We start from the raw sequence: 24,528 nt of genomic DNA, 5'->3' as shown, positions 1-24,528 counted from the left end.
AAGAAGAATTTTATTCAGTAGCTGATGGAGGTGGAACTGATTTAATGTTGTTGGGAAATTTAAAGCTGTAGTTGGAGGAAATCTGAAGAAGGACAAAAAAACATCCCACCAGTCAAGTATGCACTTTAAATGCACAACAATAGTCAACCTAAACGGTAGCATTCATTTGTGGCCTCGTTCGAGATTAAAACCAAACTCCTGAGTGAAGGTCGTCCGTTTAAGGCCAGCGTTATGCTTTCTGAGTGCACAAGGATCCGCAAGGCTCCAAGTGACATAAATTCCATCATCTTACCAAATGCACCAAAGTTTACGCAGAAACCTCCACAGACATCCTCACGCATTTGAATTTGACTACATTACAAGAGCAGCAGTGTGTATGCAAGGACATATATAAACATACGGTGCATCTATGGATTGTTGTCCTGACAGCAGTACGCAGAAAAGCTGTAAAGTCGTAGAGCAACAGCTACATGTCCGTGGTGTCTGCAGCTGATTGTCTAACGTCTGAGAACAAAACAAAAGTGAGATCCAAAACACTTGATTCCTCTCAGACTACTTAGATTACAAAATGCTAGAAGACTGATGTAAAATGTGTTGAAACTTACTGAAAATTTTCACCCTATGATGGCAAAAAATACCACTAACCACTGGTTTAAACTGGAATCTGCATCATGATATACTTGAGGTTTATAAGTGGTTGCAAAATCTTAACCAGCAATGTCGTAGAATAGTCACTTTAGCAGTGAAGAAGAACTTTTTTGCATTAGTATGTAAAGGAATAGAAGTGGCATTATACAGTTCAAAACTGAGTTCAACTCTTGTTTGGATACTGAACAAAAGTATCAGTATAATTTGCAGTATTACTTTGTCAGTAAGGATGTCCTGGACTTCACCGGCATTTACCAGCACGCAAATGATGACAACATCAAACTGCATCGTGAACCGTGTAAACAAGTATGGCTGCAGTAACAAACATATATCGGTTGATATCGGAACTGGAAATTTAGAGTTGGACAATATCGGCATATTGGATATTGGCAAACAAGCCGGACAATATCGGACATCCCTATTTGTCAGTATTATTGTTTTCCTTTAGCATACTACTTTTTTTACTAAATGCATCATACCTGTTGTTGTTCTCTTGTGGGCAATACTGTCATTGTGTTATACTGTTATTACTGACTTATTGTCCTTTTATACTTCACATTTACAACTCTTGGTCATTGCAATTTTTTTCTGAGCCACATAATTTTTTATATTTTATATTTATACTTGCATTTTCTATTTTTTTTCCCCTTTTTGTCCATATTATTGTTGCACCATCCCACCAGAACAAATTCCTCCTATTGTGTAACCATACCTGGCAATAAACCTGATTTTGATTCTCATCTAGCACAAGAATTTCCTTTAAGAAAATTCTGCTTTATCTTTACCTCAACTTAAAAATCCTCCACTAACACGAGCATGTTAAACAATTAAGTTCCTACTTTATAATAAGTGCTTTTTTTTTTTTTCTTTTCTCCCCACTCCGTGTTTTTGCACCGGAGCGTGTGGGTGTGTCCGACGGGCCGTGAAGGCAGCAGCAGATGCGGGTCTTATTTGTTCTCTCCAGCAGGAGGGCGTTCCGCTCAACAACACACAGACACTGAGCCCAATTATGCCGGCGTTCACTGATTCATATTTAGATGCTGGCCAAGCTTAAGCCCGAGTGTGCGAGCGCTCTGACAGCCGGAGCAGCCCTTCCTTCATGTTAGCCTTCCTGCTGGTATCGCTGCCGGGGGAAAGGCGACGGAGGAGGCCGGGCTGGAAGACATGGAGGCTGGCCGTCCTTGCAGAGGGACCGAGCTGTAGGACGGTAGGCTCTCTGGCATTTCTTCCTCCGTTAAGAAACAATGAAAGGCAGGTTAGAGAGAGAGCGAGAGAGGGGGAAAAGCGGCTGTTAAGCTAGCTAACACCGCTTCTGTTTTAGCTTTGTTTGTTTTTTTCTTTCCCGTCGTCGTCAAAAGCATTTTTTTTTTACACAGACAATAATGATGGTGGCTCAAGTCTTTTTCTTCAGTCCGGGAATGGCTGTTGTTTTTCTTTTCTTTTTTTTTTTTTACAGCTTTACTGGACCGAGGAGGAGGGAAAACAAACAGCACATACTTTATATTTGAACAGTTTTCTGCCCTTATTTGAAGGCTGTTTTTTCCCCTTCTTTTCCCTCCATTAAAGCAGCAGCAGCAGCCAGTGAAGCCAACGTGACACCAGAGACACGTACGTTCAGGATGGAAACAGCTGCTGGACACTAAAACCTGCTTTATTCTGAAAAAAAAAACACCCACATGTCATCTAATTAGTCCAGTTCAGAATCAACAATCTATCCATACACAGTCGTCCTCAGATGTATTCATACCCTCCCATTAAAGAAGGAAAAACAGGTGTCACTGAAATAAGTTGAAAGAAGGAAAAACAGGTGTCACTGAAATAAGTTGAAATTGACAAAAATAATAATAAATAAAAAAATGTAATGAAAATCATGACATTGCTTTTGAATTATGGTTCAGCAGAAGTATACAAAGAAAAAAAAAAAAGCATGATAGGACCCATAAACTCATATTTTGTTTTGTTTTTTTGAGCCAATCACTGCAATCAAGTGTTTTCTGTATCTCTCCATCAGACTTCTGCACCTGTTGACAAGTATTTTGATTTTGTCCCACTGCTCATCAGCAAAGTGCTCTAATTTGTCTGGGACAGTTTTTTGTTTTTTAAAAAAAAAAAATTCACTCACAATTCAAAAGCAATGTGTCGTTTCACTAAATTATAATTTAGCAAATTTTTATTTATTAATACTTTTTCAGTTTCTAGTTATTTGAGTGACAATTGTGAATTTTGTCTTTTCTTTAATGGAAGTGTATGAGTACATTTGAGGACAACTGTATATTTAAAAGAAGTACATAAACTATGTCTGAATGAAACGAGGAGGAAAAACAATCAGATAAATCTATGTTAATAAACTGCTAATACATTACTCATGTCATATATATGAAGAGCTCATTTGCAAAAACAGACAACTCCATCTTCACAAACCTTCAGAAAACACCCTTTTGCATCATCTACCTGAGGCAATATCAAACTTAAGTTATCTCCATTTTTGTCATTTCTACTGAGTCAAATCCACTCAACTTCAGTTTCATTGATTGATTATCTCAAGCAAACAAACAAAAAATAAGTTTTCTGCAAATCTTCAAAAATGGAGTTATCTGTTTTTGCAAATTAAATCTTTGTCTTGTTTTCTAAACAATCCCTCAAATGAATGAGGCTTAACTGTGTTTTAAACTGAAATTTCCCTCTGTGATTGTTGTCTGACGTAATGTCCAAGTTTTCAATTCCTTCACTTTAATGAACCGTGTTACAGTTTAGGTTCACAGTTACTTTATTAATACCCCTGGGTAGATTTGTTTTGCAGAAAACATTTGGCATTTCTTAACAAAACACACACTGAACCCGAAACGCAGGTACTTAATCGAGTGACAAGACAAAAACAATAAAATAAAAAAGGCATAAAAGTGCTCAGTATCCTGCCATTCATCAATAAAAAAAGCAAGGAGGTATAAAGATAAGATAAAATAGATAAGATCACGATAAATGAAAATAAAACACCTTAGGGAAATAAAAGCAATCTCTGGGATGAAAAGCAATATAAGAACATAAAATGTAATTTAATTTAAAAGTCACAATGATAGATAGAGCTAAGAAATAAAGCAAGTAGAATAAAACAAAGTGCAAATGACACTAGTTCTTACTGAGCAGGAACAAAGCTGCTTCTGTAACCTTTGTCCTGCACCTTGGGACTAAAAACCTCCATCCAGAGGGGAAGAAGCTGAAATTCAACTGGTAGAGGATGGGAGTCATCATTAAGGATTGATAGAGCCATCCTCTGTTTCTAGGTAATTTATAGATCACATGCTTTATTTCTGTTTGATTTAAAGTGGAGGCAGGTTTTTCATTGTTTATGCTGATGATTATCAATCAAGGAGACCAATAACCAAATATCTGAGTCTGTGCTTCGGTACAGGCAGCTGGATTTCTGTTTTTGGTTCTTGAAGATGTTTCACCTCGTATCCAAGAGACTTCTTCAGTTCTGACTTGGTTAGTTCTGATATTTATTGTCACCCCCAAATCACATGGCTGATGGTTTATTAATGACTCGCATGCCTCGACGTGTGAGTGAGTGTGAAGCTGCCAGGTCAGGAATGGTGTTTGGAGATGACATATATTGAAAATCTTGGTGTCACATTTTAAAATAACCAAAGGTTCAACACAACACGTTTCTGAAATGCCTTTGCTATATGTTTTGCATATGTTAGTGCAACATTTCTCAATCTAGGTGATCAAAATTGCTATTTGAAACTTATGGTAAATGTCTGATCCAGGCCTTACACAGTCGGATTAGCAGTTTTATAAATTCATGCTTTGTGTGTGACAGTTACACTTTCGATGGTATTTTATGTAGTACTACTCAAGCGTGTGTTCTAAATCTTTTAACACAGTGACTACTGAACTGAAATTAACCCAAAATTTCCGTCAGAAAAATCCCCGAATCCTGCAGCCCTGCATGTTGCCTCGACATTGTGACTACAGGTGGAGAGATGTGGCTGCATCCGAGACCAAATCGTACATTTTTAATTAGTTTGTTCTATCAGGAATTGGTGGAAAACAAATACTATAACATAATTGGATTGGATATAATTTGACTTAACAGAGTCACTACTTCATGACGCCCCATAATGACACTTATCAAGTGAATGAGAGTTAAGTGAACAGAGGTTAATTAACATGGAACTCACAGGGGGACAGTCAGGGAATCAGAGAGCTAATGAACTGAAGTGACACATTAATAAAATTGAACAATAATGATAATACATGGGCTGCAAGGTGACTCGTGGTTAGCATCGTTGCATCGCAGCAAGAAGCTTGCCGGTTTGCGTCCTGGTGAGGATCTTTCTGCGTGGAGTTTGCATGTTCTCCCCGTGCAGTGTGGGTTCTCTCTGGGTTCTCTGGCTTCCTCCCACACAGTCCAAAAACATGTTGAGGTTAATTGGTGATTCTAAATTGTCCGTAGGTGTGAATGTGAGTGTGCTTGGTTGTCTGTCTCTAAGTGTAGCCCTGTGATAGACTGGTGACCTGTCCAGGGTGTCCCCTGCCTTCACCCTGAGTCAGCTGGGATAGACTCCAGCCCCCCATGACCCTAGTGAGGATTAAGTGGTGTATAGATGATGGATGGATGGATGGATGATAATACACACAAGCACTGACAACACAATGCAGTGAATAAATACATCATTCCTGCTTTCTGCCTTTTTAGGAGTGTTGTCTTCATTTACACAGATCCTGCAATGTAACCTATCATATTGATGAGTTTCTCTGTAATTCTCACCTCTAATAATTACATCATTAGATTTGTAGACGTCCCACTTTCAGAGAATTACATTAAAACAAGTTAACAGGAGATAAATTATTGTATCTACCACAGTGTTCATGCGTTTTTATTTAATGTAGCACCTATGACCAATTCAAGATCATTTAAATAGGCTAGTTAATTGTCTTTATATGATGTACAAATATCCATAACATGTTAGCCAATAGGTTTAACATGTTCAAATCAGTCTTGATATAAATTAAAATCCATTCTTTATGTTCATGACAAAACAAGTAAAAACAAACAAAATTCTGTCCAAGGATAAAGTAGCTTTTCAGACATTTTCTTACACTGACAAAACATTTTTTATCTGTTATATTCGGTGAGCCTCCTGTGTTACTTCAAGTTTAGGAAATTCTCCACAGTAATACCTTTCAAGTATAGAACAAAGATAAAACTTTGTCTTTTAGTTTCACACATAAACAGCCACACAATGGCTCAAAAGTACTCCTCTGCTTGGCTTTTTAGGACCATTAAAAATGCCTCTCCGGAGTGTTTTTACACATTTTGTCTGTCACAAACATAGTCGTGGAAAAGGCTGAATTGTGTGGCCCTGCGGAGGCATAATGGAACATAAATCAAGTCCCAAAGTAAATGTCTGTATGTCCACTCCTGCTAATGTTTCTTTTTCTGTTTTTGATGTGTTGTCAGTGATTTCTTCGGGGTGTTGGCCCCCCTAGCATGGACCCCGCCCACACCGGAGGGGATATGTCACCTTTGTATGTGCCAAGAAAAAGGAAGCCTGTCCAATCACAACCCAAAAGTGGAGTGCCATGTCCAGGTAAAGGAGGGAAACAGTATCCACATCTTTAGATAGCAGGGATCAACCAACACTGTGGTCATTTTAACTTTTGTAATTTCATCTTTTTATTGTGTGTTTTGTGATTTTAAATAAGTATAACTTCACTTCTCCAACAGTTGTTCAGCGAATGCCAGAAAGAGCCTGTGAACTGAATGCAGTTGGGTACCAAGAGGTGAGAATGAACATGTGCATGTTGTACAGAACAGAACATCCTGTGTGCTCTTTTGCTTTGTTTTTTGTTTTGCTAAATTATCATACCTAGACTAGCCCTGCTGTGAGATGCTGCTAGTAAGACGGGTCTGACTGTGGTCGTCCACTTAGACGTTCTAACAATGAAGATCTGTTAACTCTATGCACACAGTCGGCCTTTTGCTTCACAGTTGTGTATCTGACGGTTTCAGAATGATGAGCCCCAACCCCAAGATGCTGTAAAGATGAAACGAACTTATGGGAGAAAACGGTAAGAGACTCATCAACCTGTTAATTTGCATCACAAGCTAGACAGCACATTTCTTCATGATAGTTATCATGTTGACATTACGAGGTGTGTCAGAGAAGTTTCAGGACTGGTGTCACGAAAGATATATTTCAAATCCAAACCACAAACTACAAGTAATCTCCCTGGAGTCTAACACACTTTCCCAGTCTTCTCTGTCACGCCGCCATGCACTCCTTGATGGATTCTTCTGGGATCCTCCTCAGCTCCGTCGTCACAGCCATCTTGATGTCGTCCACATCTTCAAAGCGGGTCCCTTTGATGACCCCCTTGAGCTTGGGGAAGAGGAAAAAATCCCACGGAGCCAGGTGGGGTGAGTAGGGAGGTTGCTCCAGCACGGCGATGTTCTTCTCAGCCAGGAACTGTGGGATGCTCAGGGCGTTGTGAGCAGGCGCGTTGTCATGGTGAAGCAGCCACGACTTGTCCTGCCACAACTCTCACCTCTTCTCGCGTACTGAACATAGCAATCGCTGCGGGGTCTCTTTGTAGATGTGCTGGTTGATCGTCTAAAAGGGAAAACTGGTAGTTTGTAGTTTGGGTTTGAAATCTATCTTTTGTGACATCAGTCCTGGAACTTTTCTGACACACCTGGTATATTGCAAAATACCTCATTTTTGCTTACAAGTGCATGTTATTACTCTATTCAGAATGTTGCAAACACAAGCCACTTGTTGAGATATTCTTGCCTCTTTTAACACTTTCTATACCTCTGTATCTTGTTATATCAACTGCTTTTATTGCTCACCTTAGTTATCATCAGATTCAACAGAGATGCATAATTAAAGATATGGTTTAAGTAGCCTACAGCTGTATTTAGTAGGGTTTTCTTGCTTAGAGGAATTTTTGGAAAAATATTTCAAAAGATTTTTCTCCAGTTTTATTAATTGGGGTCTCATTTACTCTTGTTTATCAAATGGTCAGAAATAACTGGAAAACTCATAGATAACTTAGGCTAGTTAACACACACAATATGATTATTAATATATATTTAATATTAAAACTTAAGCAGATGTAACCGTTGTTGCTATCAACGAGTAACAAAATACTGCACATGACGTAAATGTAATATAAAGTAAACTGCTACAACAAAAATCAGCGTGTGGCCCGATGAGAACGCGTCACTAAACAGCTTCTACACACCGGTCTGTATAATTATACTTTCAGGCAACATAATTGTCAACTGTCACGGGTTGTTTGTGCTGCCCATTGTTCAATATGTGCTTACATACATACTGTGGTTGCACTGACACAAGCCTAGTCTCATTATTTAACAGCCACACCTCGTACATTTTGCAGCACACTTGACCTAGAAATGAAATTTTCATGTCAGTGGTTTTTACAAATTCATGCCAACCTCATTTTGGGACAGTCACGCTCTTGATGGAGTCTCATGCGGGACTGTTCCTTCATGTTTTGAGTGTATCACACAGTAAATATTAAACTGAAGCTTGACTTTAAAATGTTATTTAACAAATCAAATCACTGTATCTGTCAGTAAATAGTAATTAGATATTGTCTATAAATCATTCAGCTCTGTTTGATGTTGATGTGGGCCACATGCCTGCTAATGGTTGGATTAGCATCAAGGTATTTTGGTTCACTATTTATCATACATGGGGGTTATTTCAGGACCTTTTTAAGATAAACAGTAGGTTAGCCTCAGCTTCACATTATACATCTTGTGAGATCCTGTAACACTTCTAAACATCAGGGTGCGTTGAAACAGAACAACATTTCAGTGACTGACACTGGGAGCAGTGCTGAACTGTGCTTCAAGGTCTTATTCGTCTGTTTTAGTGCTTAAAACAGCCTTCAAAGAAATAGTTCAGCGTGAACATCAGTTGAGACCTCACACTGAGATCCTGCGGCTGCATTGTTATCACAAAACAACATGTCTCAGATCACTTGGAACAAGATAGATCAGTGCTTATTAAAAACTGAAAATGGGAAACTGTGCACGGACTGAAAGGAGTCATACTGCGCCTGCATTGTGAACCATTCAGCTCCTGGGCTTTGACTCAACCACAGCACAGACAAGCCGTCATTTGTTGTCTTTTTACTTTCATACGTAGGACTATTTTGTGCCTTAGATGTTTTAATTGGGACAAATGTGTTGCAGAATTAGTTTGCCGAGTGTTTTTTTTTGAGTGCAGAGTGATAAACATGTACCTCTTTGATTTTGAACAGCGTGGAAGAAAACTGAATGTTAATGATGATACTAATAGACTATTTTTAATTAGATCACTTTATGTGCTTTTTAAAGGTGACTTTTTTTAAAATTATTGATCATTTGTATAATAAAAATGTGTCCAGTTGTATCCGATCCATAAGCTCACTATCTAATAACTGGTTTAATAACTTTTTCAGTTATTTCTGAAGTGATAAGTGTATTGTTTTTTTGTTTTTTTTAATCAGGTACGAGGACCTCCAGAGTGTCCCGTTAGGAGCAGTAGATTACCCGACCACCAGCTGCTCTGTCCTGCCATCAGGCAGCCTGGCCAATGGGTCGGATCCAGGATCTTTGGCTCCGCCCACTGCAAGGCTCCCTCCGAGACTGGTGGCGAAGGATGTTTGGCCTCAAGGTCCAGAGGCCAGCAGGGAGCAGTCCCAGCCTCAGGACCAGAGCTGGAACTCCAGCAGGGACCGAGACCCTGATGCCTGGGCTCCAGGCAGAGACCGACCCCAGGACCAGGTCTGGAACTCAGGCAGAGACAGAGCAGGACACTCCAGTCAAGACCAGACGTGGATACCAGGCAGGGACAGAGCTCACGTTGAACCAGACCAGGCCTGGGTGAGGGGCGGGGAGCGCGGTCCTGAGCCGGGTTGGGGGGCCGGTAGGGATCGGAACCAGGATCAGGCCTGGAATGGAGGCAGAGATCAGGGAAGAGACCGGGCCTCCTCGGGGCCAGAGCAGGGGTGGGGCAGTGGCCGAGACCAAGATGAAGGCTGGAGCAGCACGAACAGGGACCGAGGAAATGTCTGGAGGCCTGGTGAATATCCACCCTCATTACACATGATTTCATTCTGTACTTGAAGGCAGTGGCATCAAGTCTGAGTCTACGTGAGCTTCTCAAAGATCCAGTTACATTTTTTACAATATCATTCTGAAAATGATCGTGGGTCATGTCAGGATTATTGTTTCATGATATGCTGAACACAGACTTGTGCGTGTGTCCATGTTGTTCTGTACAGAGTAGACAGTTCTTTGATATATTTTGGAGGCTAATTTTTTTTTGTGTCATTTTAAAGATCTGAACATGAAGAAAGTCCAGAGAGCGGAGATGGAGCGAAGCCCCCCTGTCAATAACTTCCCACAGCCACCAGAGGCCAGAGACTCCTGTAAGAGACCATCTAGTTTACTATTTAACAGGCTGTGTATTACGTTTCCTTCTGAAGAATGCTTGCATGAAGAGTTCTCTAGCTCGCGTGTCTCAGTGTTAGACAGAAATGCAGGACTGGCTCTAGCTGAAAAAGATGCTCCAAAGTAATCTTTTCTATTTATAAATCAGAGTTTGAAAAGTTGTTCCACAGTTTGTCCTGAGTTCATTACAGAACAACAATCTAGGTCTGTCTTGTGAAGCATATTGGCTTCCTGTTGTTGTCGGCAGCAGCACTCTCAGGCACTAATATGTTGTGACAGAGGCTTTTAGCGGGGCACAGCCACTGACTGTAATACTGCTTGGTCAGAAAAGGCCACTTGTAATCATTACAGTGATGTCACCATTATTCCAGCAAGATGTTGAACTGTTTTTGATCAGGGAGCTGTCTTTGAGTGCCAGGCTCTCTTTTGCAGGAGCCCTTATTACCCTCCAACAACTGCAAACATTCGTGGACATACAAGAATTTGCCCCAACAGTAATTAATCATGTTTAGTAGCAGTGAGTAAAATTAACTTGATATCAACAGTTGTGATCTTTTGGCGGCAGTCTGCAGAGGGTAATCAATGAGAGCTCAGCTGCAGTAACTGAAACTGTTTCCATCAGAGAAACATAATCAGATTGGGTATTTCTTAAAGAGCCCATAATATGCACATTTACAGGTTCATTACTTTTGTTTATGCATGTAATAGAATATGTTTCCATGCTCTAGTGTTTTTCCTCATACTGTACATTACTGTAAGGACAAATAAATAGCAATACAATTATGCATGCAGTGCCATAATTCACCTCATGTACATCCTTTAGGTTCAGATGCAGCCAGCATTGGTGAGGCCTCAACAGCCCAGCAAAGCGAAGACCAGAAACCTCCGATCCTCCCGACCAAGAAGGAGCCTCCGACCTACCCTTCAGGTGAGAGCAGCAGCTGTAAAAGTAAGTCTCTGTGAATGTAGTGAAGTTTTGATTGGCAGAAGTAGTTTCTTGCACTTAAGAAATCTAAATGAGCGATGGGTGCTGTTTTGTTTTGAGTTGACAGAAATAGGTTTTTGTTCTTTTTTTTGTAATAAATTCCAAAATAAAGTTAAATACCACTAGAATAATTGTAGTTTTGGATTTATTACATCAGTTATAAATGCCAGGGGAAGTTATGTAAGAATAAGTACGGACTTGACTGCTTCTATTTACTAAAAATTCCTACGATGGAAAATAAAATAAACGTTTCATTTGTAACACCAGGAAGCCAAGAGGAGCGTTGGCAGCTGCAGATTGTCGCCAAAGGGAGAGTCACCTGTCCAAAATGTAAAAGTGTGAGCAGGAAGACTGTGGAGGGGCTCAAGAAGCACATGGAGAACTGCCGACTGGTGAGAACAGAGCGTTGATATCAGTCTTTTGGATAAAATGTGGAGCAACCAAAGCATCCCCTGCTGTCTATAATGCTCTCTCCTTGGCATGACCCTTTCTAGAAATTTTGCATTAGTGTCTCAACTCATAGATTTTTTTAATCATCACAGGACAAGTTAAAAGACATCTAGAATATTTGCATATCAATGACTGCTATTTTTAATAAATCCTTTGCCTGAAACTAAACAATTCTAAACACTAGGCTATAAAATGTATCAACTGTTAATCATGATTTTGGCCTGCTACAGTTAGATATACATGCTCAGCTATGATATTGTTATTCACAACATGTGCTGGTTACATTAGAAGGCTTTGTTTCACTGTTTCCAAGTTAATCTTTGATCACAAGTCTGGAGGAGACTAGAGGCTTCTCTGTGCTCTGTCCAGCTAACTACCACAGTAGCCTGCAGGTGAGGCATTTAGGGAACATCAGATGCAGAACAAGTGAGGCATTTTGGGTACAATTTGATTTATATTTATCCTCTAGGAGATGCGCTGAATCAAGCTGAAGCTCAGTGCTCTGTTTATTTAAATGTGAAAGTGCAATAAAAATAAAGTCAGTGAATAATCACGATGAATAACGGTGACGTTGATACGGATCAAAATAGTTGTGCTCCTAAAAAACTGTGTTGACAGGCTAAATCTACACAAATCTGTCAAAGTTTATACCGTATGAATGTTTCTTTTATAGTCCAGTACAGTGTCACAGTGGGGAGTTGCATTTCTAAGTAATTACTTAGTCCTAATAATAAGCTATTTAAAAAGTATATGTGAGCCTAAAATATGCACTAACTAATGAAGTATTAAAGTCATGAATAAATACTGAATAGGAATTGTGCTGCAACAACTAGAACGCTTTAGTCTCTAAAGGGAGGAAACCCAGGTTTCACTAATGTAACAGTTCGTTCGTAATAACTTTATGAATGAGTCCTGACTACACTCCCAGGGGTTTGTGCACACTAGAATTTGTCTTTACTGTGAAACATCTTTGGTTTATAACATGTACCAAGTTAAAGATTTATTGTAATGTCACTCTGTTGTCTACAGCAACCTTTTACCTGTCAACACTGTGGAAAACAGCTCAAGTCTTCAACAGGGATGAAGTATCACATCATGGCTGACCACAGCCACTTGGTAAGACTATTTAGCACTAACGTTCTTCATTTCCTGGATCTCAGCTGTACTACTATTTTGAATTTTTGCCTGGCTGTTATGATTTTTAATTTTGTAGCACTTGTCCAACTACTTAGTTCTGGTTCTATGATGTAACTTATCATAATACAACCATATTATTGGCTTTCATAAAAGCCTTTGTGTACTTTTTTGATATCATGTGTATTTTATTTAATCCAAGATACACACTTAGTGGAGTGGGCGGTTAAGATAGTAGCATTTGAAACTCATTTTCTGCCCTTTCTAGCCCTCAGCAGAGGATGCCAAGGACCTGGACGACCGTGCCATCAAAGACAAGCTGCGTAAAATCCTGAAGAGACTGGGCAAATTAAAATGCTCTAAAGAGGTAAACTGTGACCACTGGTGCTGAACTTATACATGACCTGTCTGTTTGACAGCTGTTGTTTCCTTTAAGTTAGAAAATGTAGTAAATTAAGATGGTGGTGAAAATATTTTGTTTCCAGGGTTGTACCGCTGCCTTCACCAGCATCATGGGATACGTGTACCACATGAAGAAGTGCGGGAAGGAGGAGTCCGAGCTGGAGAAGATGCTGCTGAATTGCTCTCACTGTGGGAAACCATACAAATCCAAGGCGGGTCTGGAGTACCACCTGAAATCAGAGCATGCTCCTGTGAGTCCTATGTCTTGCTTTGGCCACTAATTCAGAGTAGTTGGTCATTTTCAGTCAGATTTGTTTATATGCAATATCGCTTTCTATACACAAGCATTACAAGTTGTAGTAAGTAGTTATATGATGGTGCTCTGAATTTAGCTATGATTTATTTGTTTAATCATTAATCAGAATTTAGGAAGTTAACTAGTCCTTGGTATCCCTGTTGAATCAGCTGCCTTTTTATACATCTGTGAAGTGTTATGTGCCCAATCTCCATCAAGTCAGTCCTTTTGACCCTCTCTGTTCTCCTGTCACTCAGACACCCCAGAAGACTGAGGAAGACGAGGCGCTGAAGGCCCAGAGGGAGGCCAACCCAGAGAGGACGGCCAGTGGCAGGGTGCAGCGAGCTTCGGCTCAGGTGGCCAACTTCCACCTGGCTGAGATCGCCAACAACGAGCTGCCTAAAGACTGGCCCAAGAGGAAGTTTCAGTCAGACCTGGTGCCAGATGACAAAAAGGCAAGAGAAGATTCAGTTTCACGTTCAGTCAGAGGATCTATGAGGGTGCATTTATTTGCAAATTTGAAAGGACAGTTTGAAAGAAGAGTACTTTTCTATATTGTTTTGAAAACCAAACAGACATGAAAGTGGTCTCCCTTATGCCAGTATAAACTAAACATGTGGCTTAATTGATCTCTAAGCTTTGACTGACTTTCTCTTTTTCATGCTGCCTCTTCCCAGTTAAAATACGCCCGACCAGGGCTGCCTGCCTTCAGCCAGGAGGTGCTGAGGAAGTGGAAGAATGAGGTGAAGCTGCAGAGGAAAGTCCAGTGTCCCAACCAGGTAAACGACAACACCACAACACGTCCTCCTGTCAGGTTACTGTTTTCATAGGGTTCGACAGAATTTAACATTTGTTTATTTATGTTAATTTATGTTATTATTAGGGCTGGGGATAGGCTCCAGCCCCTCCTGCGACCCTAGTGAGGATTACGCGGTGTAAAGATAATGGATATTAGGGCTGGAACTCATATATCACATATTAGTTACAATTAAGTAAATACAGAAAAAGTAACGCGTTAAAAATGTATGCATTTAATTGCACCTTTCTCAGTTCCCTATATTTCTGGCACACCGGTAACACTGATGCTCACACTCCAGTCGGTAGGTGGCGATAATGTATCTAAAGTTCGTTTATCAGCCGTGAAGAAGATGCTCAGGATGCATTGAGTGACGTCAGTGCACAAGAAAGTTTGGTGAACAGTGATGGAAGACAAGACTGCATTACTTGGCTTGTTGGCTGGAAAGTTTTTTTCTTATCAAGGTCGAAGTGCCCACATGGGGTGATTTTGTCAAATTTTGCATAAAGTTGAAGTCAAGTCTACTTTATGCAAAAGAGGGCGATGCTGTGCCTCTTTGCTCGAAGCTTCACTACACAATGAATGGGAAGCGAGAAACAGACGGATCCTGTGGACACGTAGCATGAGGCAGCTTGGATAAGAGCATGGTGGTGTGAAAACTGTGCAGCAAAGAGTTTTAAAACAAAAAGGCTTAAAGTGTTGAGTATAATACCTATAAGTGCAGTTTGAGTTTGCACTAATCTGTGAATGCAGTAGACAGATGAAAAATGCAGATAAATATAGATGAAAAATAAACATTTTTGCTGTTTAAGTTTACGTATATGTCTGTTCATTGAGTCAGTCATCAACGAAAATGTATTTGATTTGAAAAATTTTACTTAACATGTCAAGTATTGCTGTTTGATTAAAAAAAATGCAATTAATCGGGATTATTTAATTGCATAGTTTCTGATTAATTAGCAACATTTTTTGAATCACGTCCCACCATTAGTTATTGTGATGGCTGCTATTTGTGCAGCCGGATAATTGAAACAAGGGAACAAGACCATATGTATCATAAGATATAAAACATCAATTAAGCATTCCTGTGAGGACAATTACTCTGAGGAAAATGGATCCATTCCAGAGTAAACAAATAATACTAAAGTGAAAAGAGCACTTTCTACTTCAGTGCACTGGCCATGTATTTGTATGCTCCCTTTATGAATTTTCATATTTTATATTTCATTTTATGTTTATTTATTAATTCATTTATTTTAGTCCAAGCCAGGTTTAGTCCTTCATAAACCTCACATGTTTTTGTTTTGTGCATTTTAAATCACAGAGCTTGATTGTTATGTGAAGTTGTGAACTCGTACTGTAATGTCATTTGTGTCTTCTTCAGGGCTGTGGCTGCACCTACACCAGTGTGTCCGGACTCAAAGCTCATCTGGGACTCTGCACAAGGGTACATTCTCTTGTTTTGTTGGTTTGGAAATTAAAGATGCAGTCCATAAAGTGCACTAAACTCATGCTTATTGGGTATAGGGAATTATTTTTGTCAAATTTTAGTGCATTTTGAGAGTGTGTAGATTTGTCAAATACGCCAGTTTAGTCCATGTGTTATAACGTAAAACTGTAACTACACTGTGTGTGCAGTATAGTTGTGGGCACTCTAGGAAAATCTGACATCAGCCCTCTTTAACCATTGATTGGGGGGAAAAAAAATCTACATGTCACCTGTAGATTAACTAAATCAAACACAGAGCCCTTAGTGCACGCTACCTACTGGCCTCTTTGCCTTTATTGAGTAAACATATAAACATAAAAAAATGCAAACAGAAAGCATTTTGAGTAACTTTAACCTAATTGTTTTACACTGAAATGACTTGGAGCAGACCAGCGTCATAATCCCAGCACAAGAACTATTGAAGAATATAACACAGACAAGTTAGCCTGCAGTTTTTAGATAACCTGCCATGTTGGTGTAAAAGCTGCTCTTACAGACTGTACACCCACGTTTATGGCCATCTGTCTGAGCGACACGCAGGCACGCCAGTTCGTTTGGAGCTGACTCAGAGTAAACTTTTTGACAAGTAGTGTCTTCCAGGATCATTTCAAGGCTCTTTTGTTTCCTTTGATCCCATTTTAGGGCGACTTTGAGGCTGGAAAATACAGATGCCTGATCTGCAATAAAGAGTTTAACTCTGAAAGTGGAGTGAAATACCACATCAACTCTGTCCATTCACAGGTAATTTAAAGTCCTCACGTGTCTTTCTTTGCGCCTTTATCCTGCTCTTTTACTTCACCATATTACTGCAGATGACTTCAACATTAATACCTCTGCTTTGGCCTCGTCTTGTGTTTTTTCTCTTGCTGCGTGCGTCTCATCAGGACTGGTTTGTGACGAACAAGAAGGCCTCTAAAAAGTTTGAGAAGTTCCTCAAAAACCAGCCGAAAGAGTTTTCCCATCATGCGGACAAACAGAGTATGGATCAGTACCACCATCACCACGTGCAGCAGCATCACCATCAGCAGCACCAACACCACCATCACCACCACCATCACCATCAGCAGCAGCAGCAGCATCAGCTCCAGCACCAGCCTCTGCAGCACCCACTGCAGCCACTGCATCACCTCCAGCACCAAACCCAGTTCCTCCACCCAGAGCGGCAGAACCTCCCTCCACAAGTGGACACCCAGCTCCAGCAGCCGATGCTCCACTACACCCCTCTGGAACCTCCTGCGGGGCCGATGTGGGTCGACATGGACCGCAGAGAAGCAGTGCCGTTACCGGAGCAGGGACCCATCGACATGGAAATGGCTGTTGATGAGAATCCTGAAGGGGACAGCAGCGGGATGGTGGAGGTTAAAAGGAGAGAGAAGGGGGGACGAGGAGGGGAGAGGGGGAAGGCTGACGGGAAGCAGAAGGATTGCTTCAGTTATAGCGGTGGCAGCGGAAGCAGCAGCAGTAGCAGCAGCAGCAGTAATACTGGCAGCTCATCGAGCGAATCAGAGGTGGAGCAGCAGGACAGGCAGAGACAGATCGACCAGTGGAACCTGAAACGACCGGGCGTCATGGAGCCCCACACTGAGGCCGGAAAACGACAGAGAAACGCTTAAAAAGACCTTGCATCAGCTCGTAGGATTCACATTTCAACTGTCTGCAGCTGATTGTAGCGGAGGTAGACTAAGGTAGGACAGGTGTCCGTCCCGACGTAATTACTTGTGACAGAAAAAAAGACATGTTCTTCGTTTTCCACAGGAGAAAAAGGCGAGAAGGCAGCTGAGGACTCGATCCCTGTAACATTTCAGATGATGATGGATACCCTAAAGACAACCTCAAGGTGTCAGCTATGGATATGAGATTATATTCACTTCTGTTTTAGAGGCTGTTTCTCTGTCTTGAGATGGTTGTCATTGTATAGCCTTGAGAAATGTAGGTATGCTGTTTATCTGTGTGTTTATCTGTAACACATTGTTTTCACCAACTTTAAATGTCTTATTCTTTTAAAAAGTTTGATAAACACTCCTTGTCTTTCATGTTTACCTAAAGGGAAAAGTTAACCCGCAGAGAGGATGCCACAGTATAGTATTTTGTTAGACTTGTCTAGTCGCTCTCTCTGAAAAGATTTTGTGCCTATTAAGTATGATCTATATAACTTCATACTGCTTATCCTCACCTTTACTGACAACTGACTGGCCTTTCTTGGCTAAATAATGTCGGCAATGTCACTTCTTTTCTGGTCGGATTTGATAGAAGAAAGGATAACTTCCCACTGGCTTGGATTCCCGTCTCTCCGTTACCTCCTTTGTCATATTTTCATTTCAGATGTTGACTACATTTCATTTTCTAGCTGTGTGTTAGCAGTGAATGCAGCTTTGTTCACTGCTGGCATTGATTTGCCATTTTTGAACCAAACCTGCTGGCAGCTTGTGGTGGGATGAGAGGTTTGCATCTGTGTAACTCTCCAGTGCAAGTAAATGACATATGAAGAGCAGTGGAAAAGGAAGGTCAGCACCACTAGTGTTAAAGGTGGAGTCTGCGATTCTGGACAAAGGCTGTTGATATTTACATAGTCAGCATGTGCCAGAGTTAAGCCTCGATTATACTCCCTTGTGCATGCACACATACAACTGTTGCGGACATCTTGGACGCGTAGCTGTTGCTTTTATACGATTTTCTAGTCTGCTTGGAGTCCAGTAAGGAGTGCACAATAGATCAGCGCCGAGATATTCCCTGTATGCTCACTACTGCGGAGCATGTGCACCGCCGCCCTTGCATCATATTTTGGGCTGCACATCCACGTGGATCCTAAAAGACGTAGGCAGATGTACACCACTGACCTGAGCTTCCCTCTTGCTCCCCCTTTTCTCCCTTAATCACCCTTCCTCTCCCCTGTATCCTGTGCATGAGCATGATTGTGTACAGAACACGCTGGAACACTGTTCGGTCCGTGCCGCCTTGTTTGTCTCCCTATTTGCAATCACATTCTCCACCTTTAAAGCAACAGCTTGTCCATCCTCCCCACGTCTTCTGCGCTGGACATCTCCAGCTATTATACAGAATGTATTTCCTGCAACAACCACCAAGTGTTGTGTTGTATTTTTTGTTTGTGTAGGATTGTGTGAGACCTGTTGAGCAGAGAGCTTTAGAGGTGTTTGGTAGTTTCCAAGAAACAGAAACAACAAAAAGGTACTCGTGAGATTATTGTCTTTACGTAGAACTTAAAACTCTAAATGGACTGTTGAGACATGTGTTCCTCTTAAACATTGTGGAGATGTGAGAGTTTTTATTTTGCAATAATTTTGTAATAATTTCAGAAATGGACTGTTTGACTTCAAATAGAAAAACAGATTATAACTCAAGGGTTACTTACCAGCGTTGTTCCAGGCTTGTAGTCACTTCTCATGGTTGTCCTCGGTGGATGGAGTTTCTCAAGCAAACTAGATCTGCTGAGAAACGCTGCAGTTGCGTCTAAAATACTTCTTTTTTTTAATTATTCATTTAAAACATTCCAAGTGAAACACAAATTTTCATCAGCAGGGAAACGAAGTAAGCACACGTTAGAATAGAACACCAATAAATATAACTCAGCAAATACTGGTAAACCAAAAACTACAGCTTCCCGGTGAGAGATCACACACTCTGATTCAGGCGGACACTCGGCCAGCTGAACATAACACAACAGCAGAGAAATATTAGAAGTGTACAGATGTAAGGAGACATTTTAATCTCTTCAGTTTAACAGATGACACCTAACTGTGGTATTTTATAGATTGTATTTGAATGCAGGCAGCCAGATTGCGTCCCCCCCTCTGCACCTCACCCACTCTTGACAGCTAACTGATGAAGGAACGCTCTAAAGCAATTTAACGTGAAGAATCAGAGTTTTTATCCTCAGTTCAGTCTTCAAAGGATATTTAACTGACAGCATGTGCCCTAATGTTTGTGTATTCTGTGTTTTGTACCTACTGTAGTGAGATATGGTTGTTGTCAGTCATTTCTTTGTGATGTTTTAACGCTGTCTTGTATTTTTTTTATTTTAATTTACAACTTTCTGCATTTATGAATGTATTAAGTTATTAGTTTCCCCTTTTTCGTGCACTTCTGATCTGCCAGATAATTGAAATATTCAACTAAAGGTACCCTTTAATCTGTGAATCTATGTAAAAGAAAGTGATCTGAACTGTATCTGATTGTTTAAAGTGCTTTATCCTTCATTGGCCTCCATCAGATGCCTTTTGGATGAGCAGTGTTGTTTATAATGGAAAACCTCTGAGGACATGGGAAGTATTTCAGAAAGTTTTTTTATTACTCACTGATGGTGTCGATAAGTGATGGAGAACAAACGTTGATCTCTTTGTCAACAGCCAGTGAGTCTTTAGTGTTTAACTCAGATAACTGGACGCTGTTACTGGCTTTTGTATTTACTGGAACATTTCATTTCTCCAGTTTCTCGGTCACGTTACTGTCACCTTACCATGCTTCCATCTTTGGTGCTAAACACTACAAGACTGTTTTGATGAAGTTTATATAGTGAATCAGTGTGGATCATTATTATAAACATCTGCCTAGAACCCATCATCAGTGACTGCATGCACTGTGTGGCCACTTTATTAGGTTTAATACACAACTGTTCAGCCATGAAGTCGACTTATATGATATCTACGATGTTCAGGTTGTTTAAAACATCTCAATAATAACCAGGATCCAAAACTACAACATGGTACTTTTTTAAAAAGCAGCTTTACTTTTTTACTCCCTGTAATTCCTCCCTAAATTTCTCACAACTACTCATTACATCACCTTTGTGTTACTCTGCAGTCACCTGAGATGTGTTGTTTGTCACTTAATTGCCGGTTTACAATGTAAATATACCCACATGTTAGCTGGGGCGGCAGCTATCTATTCATTTCACTGTTGATTCAACTGTTTGTTCTATAAAATGACAGAAAATGGTGAAAATTGTAAATCAGTGTCTCCCAAAGCTCAAGGTGACGTCCTCAAATATCTTATTTTGAAGATATTTTGTTTGCTTTCATAGAGGAGTAAAGAAATCAGAACCAATTCAGATTTAAGAAGCTGGAATCATATCATCTTGATAGCTCACTGCCTCAAAATAAATGAATCGCATTAGTCAGATTAGATAAGTAACTGTAATGTAATTGGTGAACTTGAGAACGTTGCATTACTGCATCACAGGCAAATGTAATGTGATTACAGTGTGCTGTGTTTTATTGTATTCGTGGCAGAGCTGTTGTGTTCTACAATTCTACAGTTTCATTTAGCAGACGCTTTTATCCAAAGCGACGTACATCTGAGAGCAGACACAACCCAAGCAAGGATCTAGTGAGGAGGAAACAATCTAGATAAGTGCCATAGAATAAGTTCAAGTGTGGTAGGGCGTTGATGCCAATCGCAGGCTGTGTGGGAGGTAATAGGATTTTTTTTTAATTTGTTTTTGTTTTCAGGCTGTCAAGTGCAAAGGTGTTCAGTGAAGAGCTGTGTCTTTTCTTACAGTGTGCTGAATTGCAAAAGATTGTCCATTTGAACCTGATCAAGTGGCTGCTGAAATAGTCTAACCCAGTATTCAGAGGCCTGAAGAGATGCGTTTATCCAGTAATTTACAGGGAAAATGAAGCAAATACTAGAAGGAATGTTAGAGATGTTTTTGTGTGAGAGTTTTTTTTAACTTTTGATTGTGTGCTGGCCTCTTCCCTTTCCCACTGAAATGCTTCTCATGTCCACTCGTGCTGGTGACCAAGTCTTTCTCATGCACTTTGAACTGGAAAGCAGACCCTCACAGCAGAGATGTTGACTTTGTTTGGAGAAAAGCTCCGTCGGTAACATCAGCAGTGGCTCTGTGCTATTCCAGTGGGCCGCTAATAATTTCATTATTTCACAAATGTGCTTTTCTTGTCATTCATATTTGATGAGATATAAAAGTACGACTCAAACATGTTGTCACGATAACAAAACAAGGCGTTCACAATTTGTCTTCCTCACAGTAGCATGTGTTGGGTTTTTTTTGTTTTTTTTAAATGCTCGAATGCAGTTCTGTCATCCATTTTTGTAAGCGCTGTAAAGCCACAACAGGTGCGTTGTGTTACTGAATTATATCAAATACGACCAGCAGCAAGTCCAGTTTCAACAATAGAGAGGAGTCGTGACAGTTATCACATATTTCTTCCCAGTTCTACAGGTTGGAGTTCCTGATTCTTGAAGTCGTCTTGAAGCTGTCCTTAGTAAAAATGTAAACTCTTGGTTAAGACGTCGATTTGATTCTGATTGTCTTTGACGGGTTTCATGTTGTGGCCGATGTAATGCTGGAAACTGAAGTGGTGTTATTAAAAGGTGAAGTAAAGGAGCTCTAATGAAAACAATGAAAAGCTGTTCTGATGTCTTGTGACCCACCATCAGCATCCGTACAGATAATGTAATACATTTCCAGATTTAAACAGAGGTCCAGTCAGTTAGTAGCCTCGTGCCACAAAGGAAGCGCTTGATTTTACAACTTTGTGAGACATGATTTCTATTGGAGTGAAGATTGTGTCAGCCAAGGCCACATTAAAAATCTGTACATCTAATATGATACCACTTGTTTTTTCTTCTTCTTTTTTTTTTAGAGTTCATATGCTGCTATTTTATAGTACCAACAGTGTTATAACAGCAGATAATTAAAAGTTTAATTCATGGTCATTTTGCCGTCTGTGTCTTAGTAATATTGACATGAGGACGGCCACATGTTCACTAATGCATGTGTCTGTCTGGCTCATATTTTGTATTTTCTAGACTGTAGGTCCTTATTAAATTGACATGACATTACTTTTCAATTGTGCTTCAACAGAAATATATATATAAAAAAAAAAAACAAGCATGATATGACCCATAAACTAATATTTTGTTGAACAACCCTTTGTTTTTAGCCCTCTGCTCATCAGCAAAGTGCCCTAATTTGTCTGGGAAAGTTTTGTTTGTCTTTTTGTTAAATTATTCTTTTCACCCACAATTCAAAAGCAATGTCTTATTTCACTAAATTATAATTTACCAAATTTTTATTTATTATTATTTTTCTCAGTTTTTAGTTATTTGAGTGACTATTGTGAATTTTGCCTTTTCTTTAATGGAAGGGTACGAATACATTTGAGGACAACTGTAGCTACTGGTTACAACCTTTAAGTTGACAAAATTTGTTTGACCCCTTCTGATGAAAATCCAGTTTCTTTACCTGGTGTCTATGTGGTATTTTTTTATACTCTGGAAGACACATCATTTAAAATAAGCAGTCAACACCACAGCTGAGCATTTCCACCATGAATCTACAGTGTGCCAACAACAGTCTTAAAAACATGGATGCAGACTTTTGGGATATGTAGCAAACCTAGTGGGCCAATTCTGTCAACATGCAGGATGGAGCTTTCTGTGTCTTGATTCTTCTTCAGGATCATTTTCTGCAGAATTATTTCACTGTTACAACTTTCCATTGTGTCACACAGCGTCTGAGCAGAGTTGCAGGCGAGCTGGTGTGCTCGAGCTGCAGCGTGTAGCAGAGGAGGGAGTGTGCAGAGAGGCAGGGACTTCATAGATGTGCACATTCTTGAAGGAGCAGCAGGTATAGTTGGATCTAAGCCATTTTAACACAGTAAGGGACTGTTTTCATGGAGATACGTAACTTTGATACACTGAAATGGGTTTTTAGGGATGATCAGAGAGGGACTTTAAACGGTTTATAGACATCTTTCATTTCATATGACCTGTTAAACTGCTCAGGTTGATGTGTTTTAGAGATGAAGCAAAACAAACCACAACAAGTGATAACATGCATATGATAGGACAAACACTGCATATATGAGGGATGAGCATGAGTGCAAGATGGAGGATCAGTGCAGAAGATCTCATTCAGAATGTGATGCATGTGTGACATGTTAGAAGAGGCAGCGACGGCTTCAAACTGTGATTATGAAGGCAGCTGATACCCTCGATGAGCCCCATTAACAGAGAACAGTGACGCATGTTGGGTAAAAAGGCCATATCCCCAATTAAGATGAAACATAAAAAACATTTTTGTGTTAAAAAAAAAAAATCATAAAAGCTTAAAAAATTATAAAAGCTTTCATAACTCCTGCACAACAGGATCCTTTTTCAAGACTTGTTAACATGCCGAGGCAGAAGTTCAGCTGAGCATCTCTCTAATAGCCTCCCTCATCTCCTCGTGCTGTTCTGCAGCTTTGGATTTAACCTTTGAATGTGAAAGTCCCTGCAGGTGCACTTTGCAGATCCATTCATATGACCTTGCTGTCTCTTCTGTAATCACAGGTTAACCCAAAGCCACTCTTTCTCTACATGTGCAAAGCTAATGGATGACAAATACATCTTTTGAAACAAATAACACGTTGTTCAGCTTGTTATACAGCTGGACAGGGCTACATGTAAAACCACTATGTCTGTGTATATAGTAAAGCATCCTTGATGATTCAGACACTTGCTTTAATCTGATTACATTTGTTCCACTAAGAACTATGTGGATCAAGTTACAGCTGCATTAACCCAAAGACAACAGAACAGTGTTAAAGGCAGGAGGGCCACTATACAGGGAATCTTTAAGGGACATTCACCGTCTTGTTTTCTAGCATGTGGGGGAACATTAGAGACCACTGAACAGGTTTTTTTCTTCTTCAGTGAAAGAACTCAGTAATGCATTTCAATATTTCAGACTTTGTAGCACCCAAATGCTACTTTCTCACGATTTCCACTTGAATAGGGCCCACACCAGTGGCAGTTCTATACAGGGGCCCACAGGAGGCCAGCTGGCCCCTGTGCTGACTAAGTAATAAAGTGATCACTTCATAACAATGACATGCAT

General features: G+C 40.2%; 1 protein-coding gene across 1 annotated transcript; it reads left to right on the top strand.

The window, feature by feature from the left end:
- Positions 1–6,142: 6,142 nt before the first annotated feature.
- Positions 6,143–19,947, top strand: znf512 (zinc finger protein 512). The gene is made up of 15 exons (XM_008289684.1): positions 6,143–6,242; positions 6,380–6,435; positions 6,665–6,723; positions 9,175–9,749; positions 10,009–10,098; positions 10,944–11,048; positions 11,373–11,497; positions 12,585–12,671; positions 12,958–13,056; positions 13,175–13,342; positions 13,644–13,841; positions 14,064–14,165; positions 15,567–15,629; positions 16,314–16,412; positions 16,556–19,947. Exons 1-15 carry the CDS (start codon positions 6,143–6,145, stop codon positions 17,282–17,284), a joined length of 2,655 nt encoding a protein of 884 aa, XP_008287906.1. The 3' UTR covers positions 17,285–19,947.
- Positions 19,948–24,528: the final 4,581 nt, after the last annotated feature.

The sequence above is a fragment of the Stegastes partitus genome, unplaced genomic scaffold (genome assembly GCF_000690725.1).
Source record: "Stegastes partitus isolate 25-593 unplaced genomic scaffold, Stegastes_partitus-1.0.2 Scaffold631, whole genome shotgun sequence".
Taxonomy (NCBI): Eukaryota; Metazoa; Chordata; class Actinopteri; family Pomacentridae; genus Stegastes; species Stegastes partitus.
Note: the sequence above shows the minus strand (reverse complement) of the source record. Positions and strands in the feature narration are given on the sequence as shown.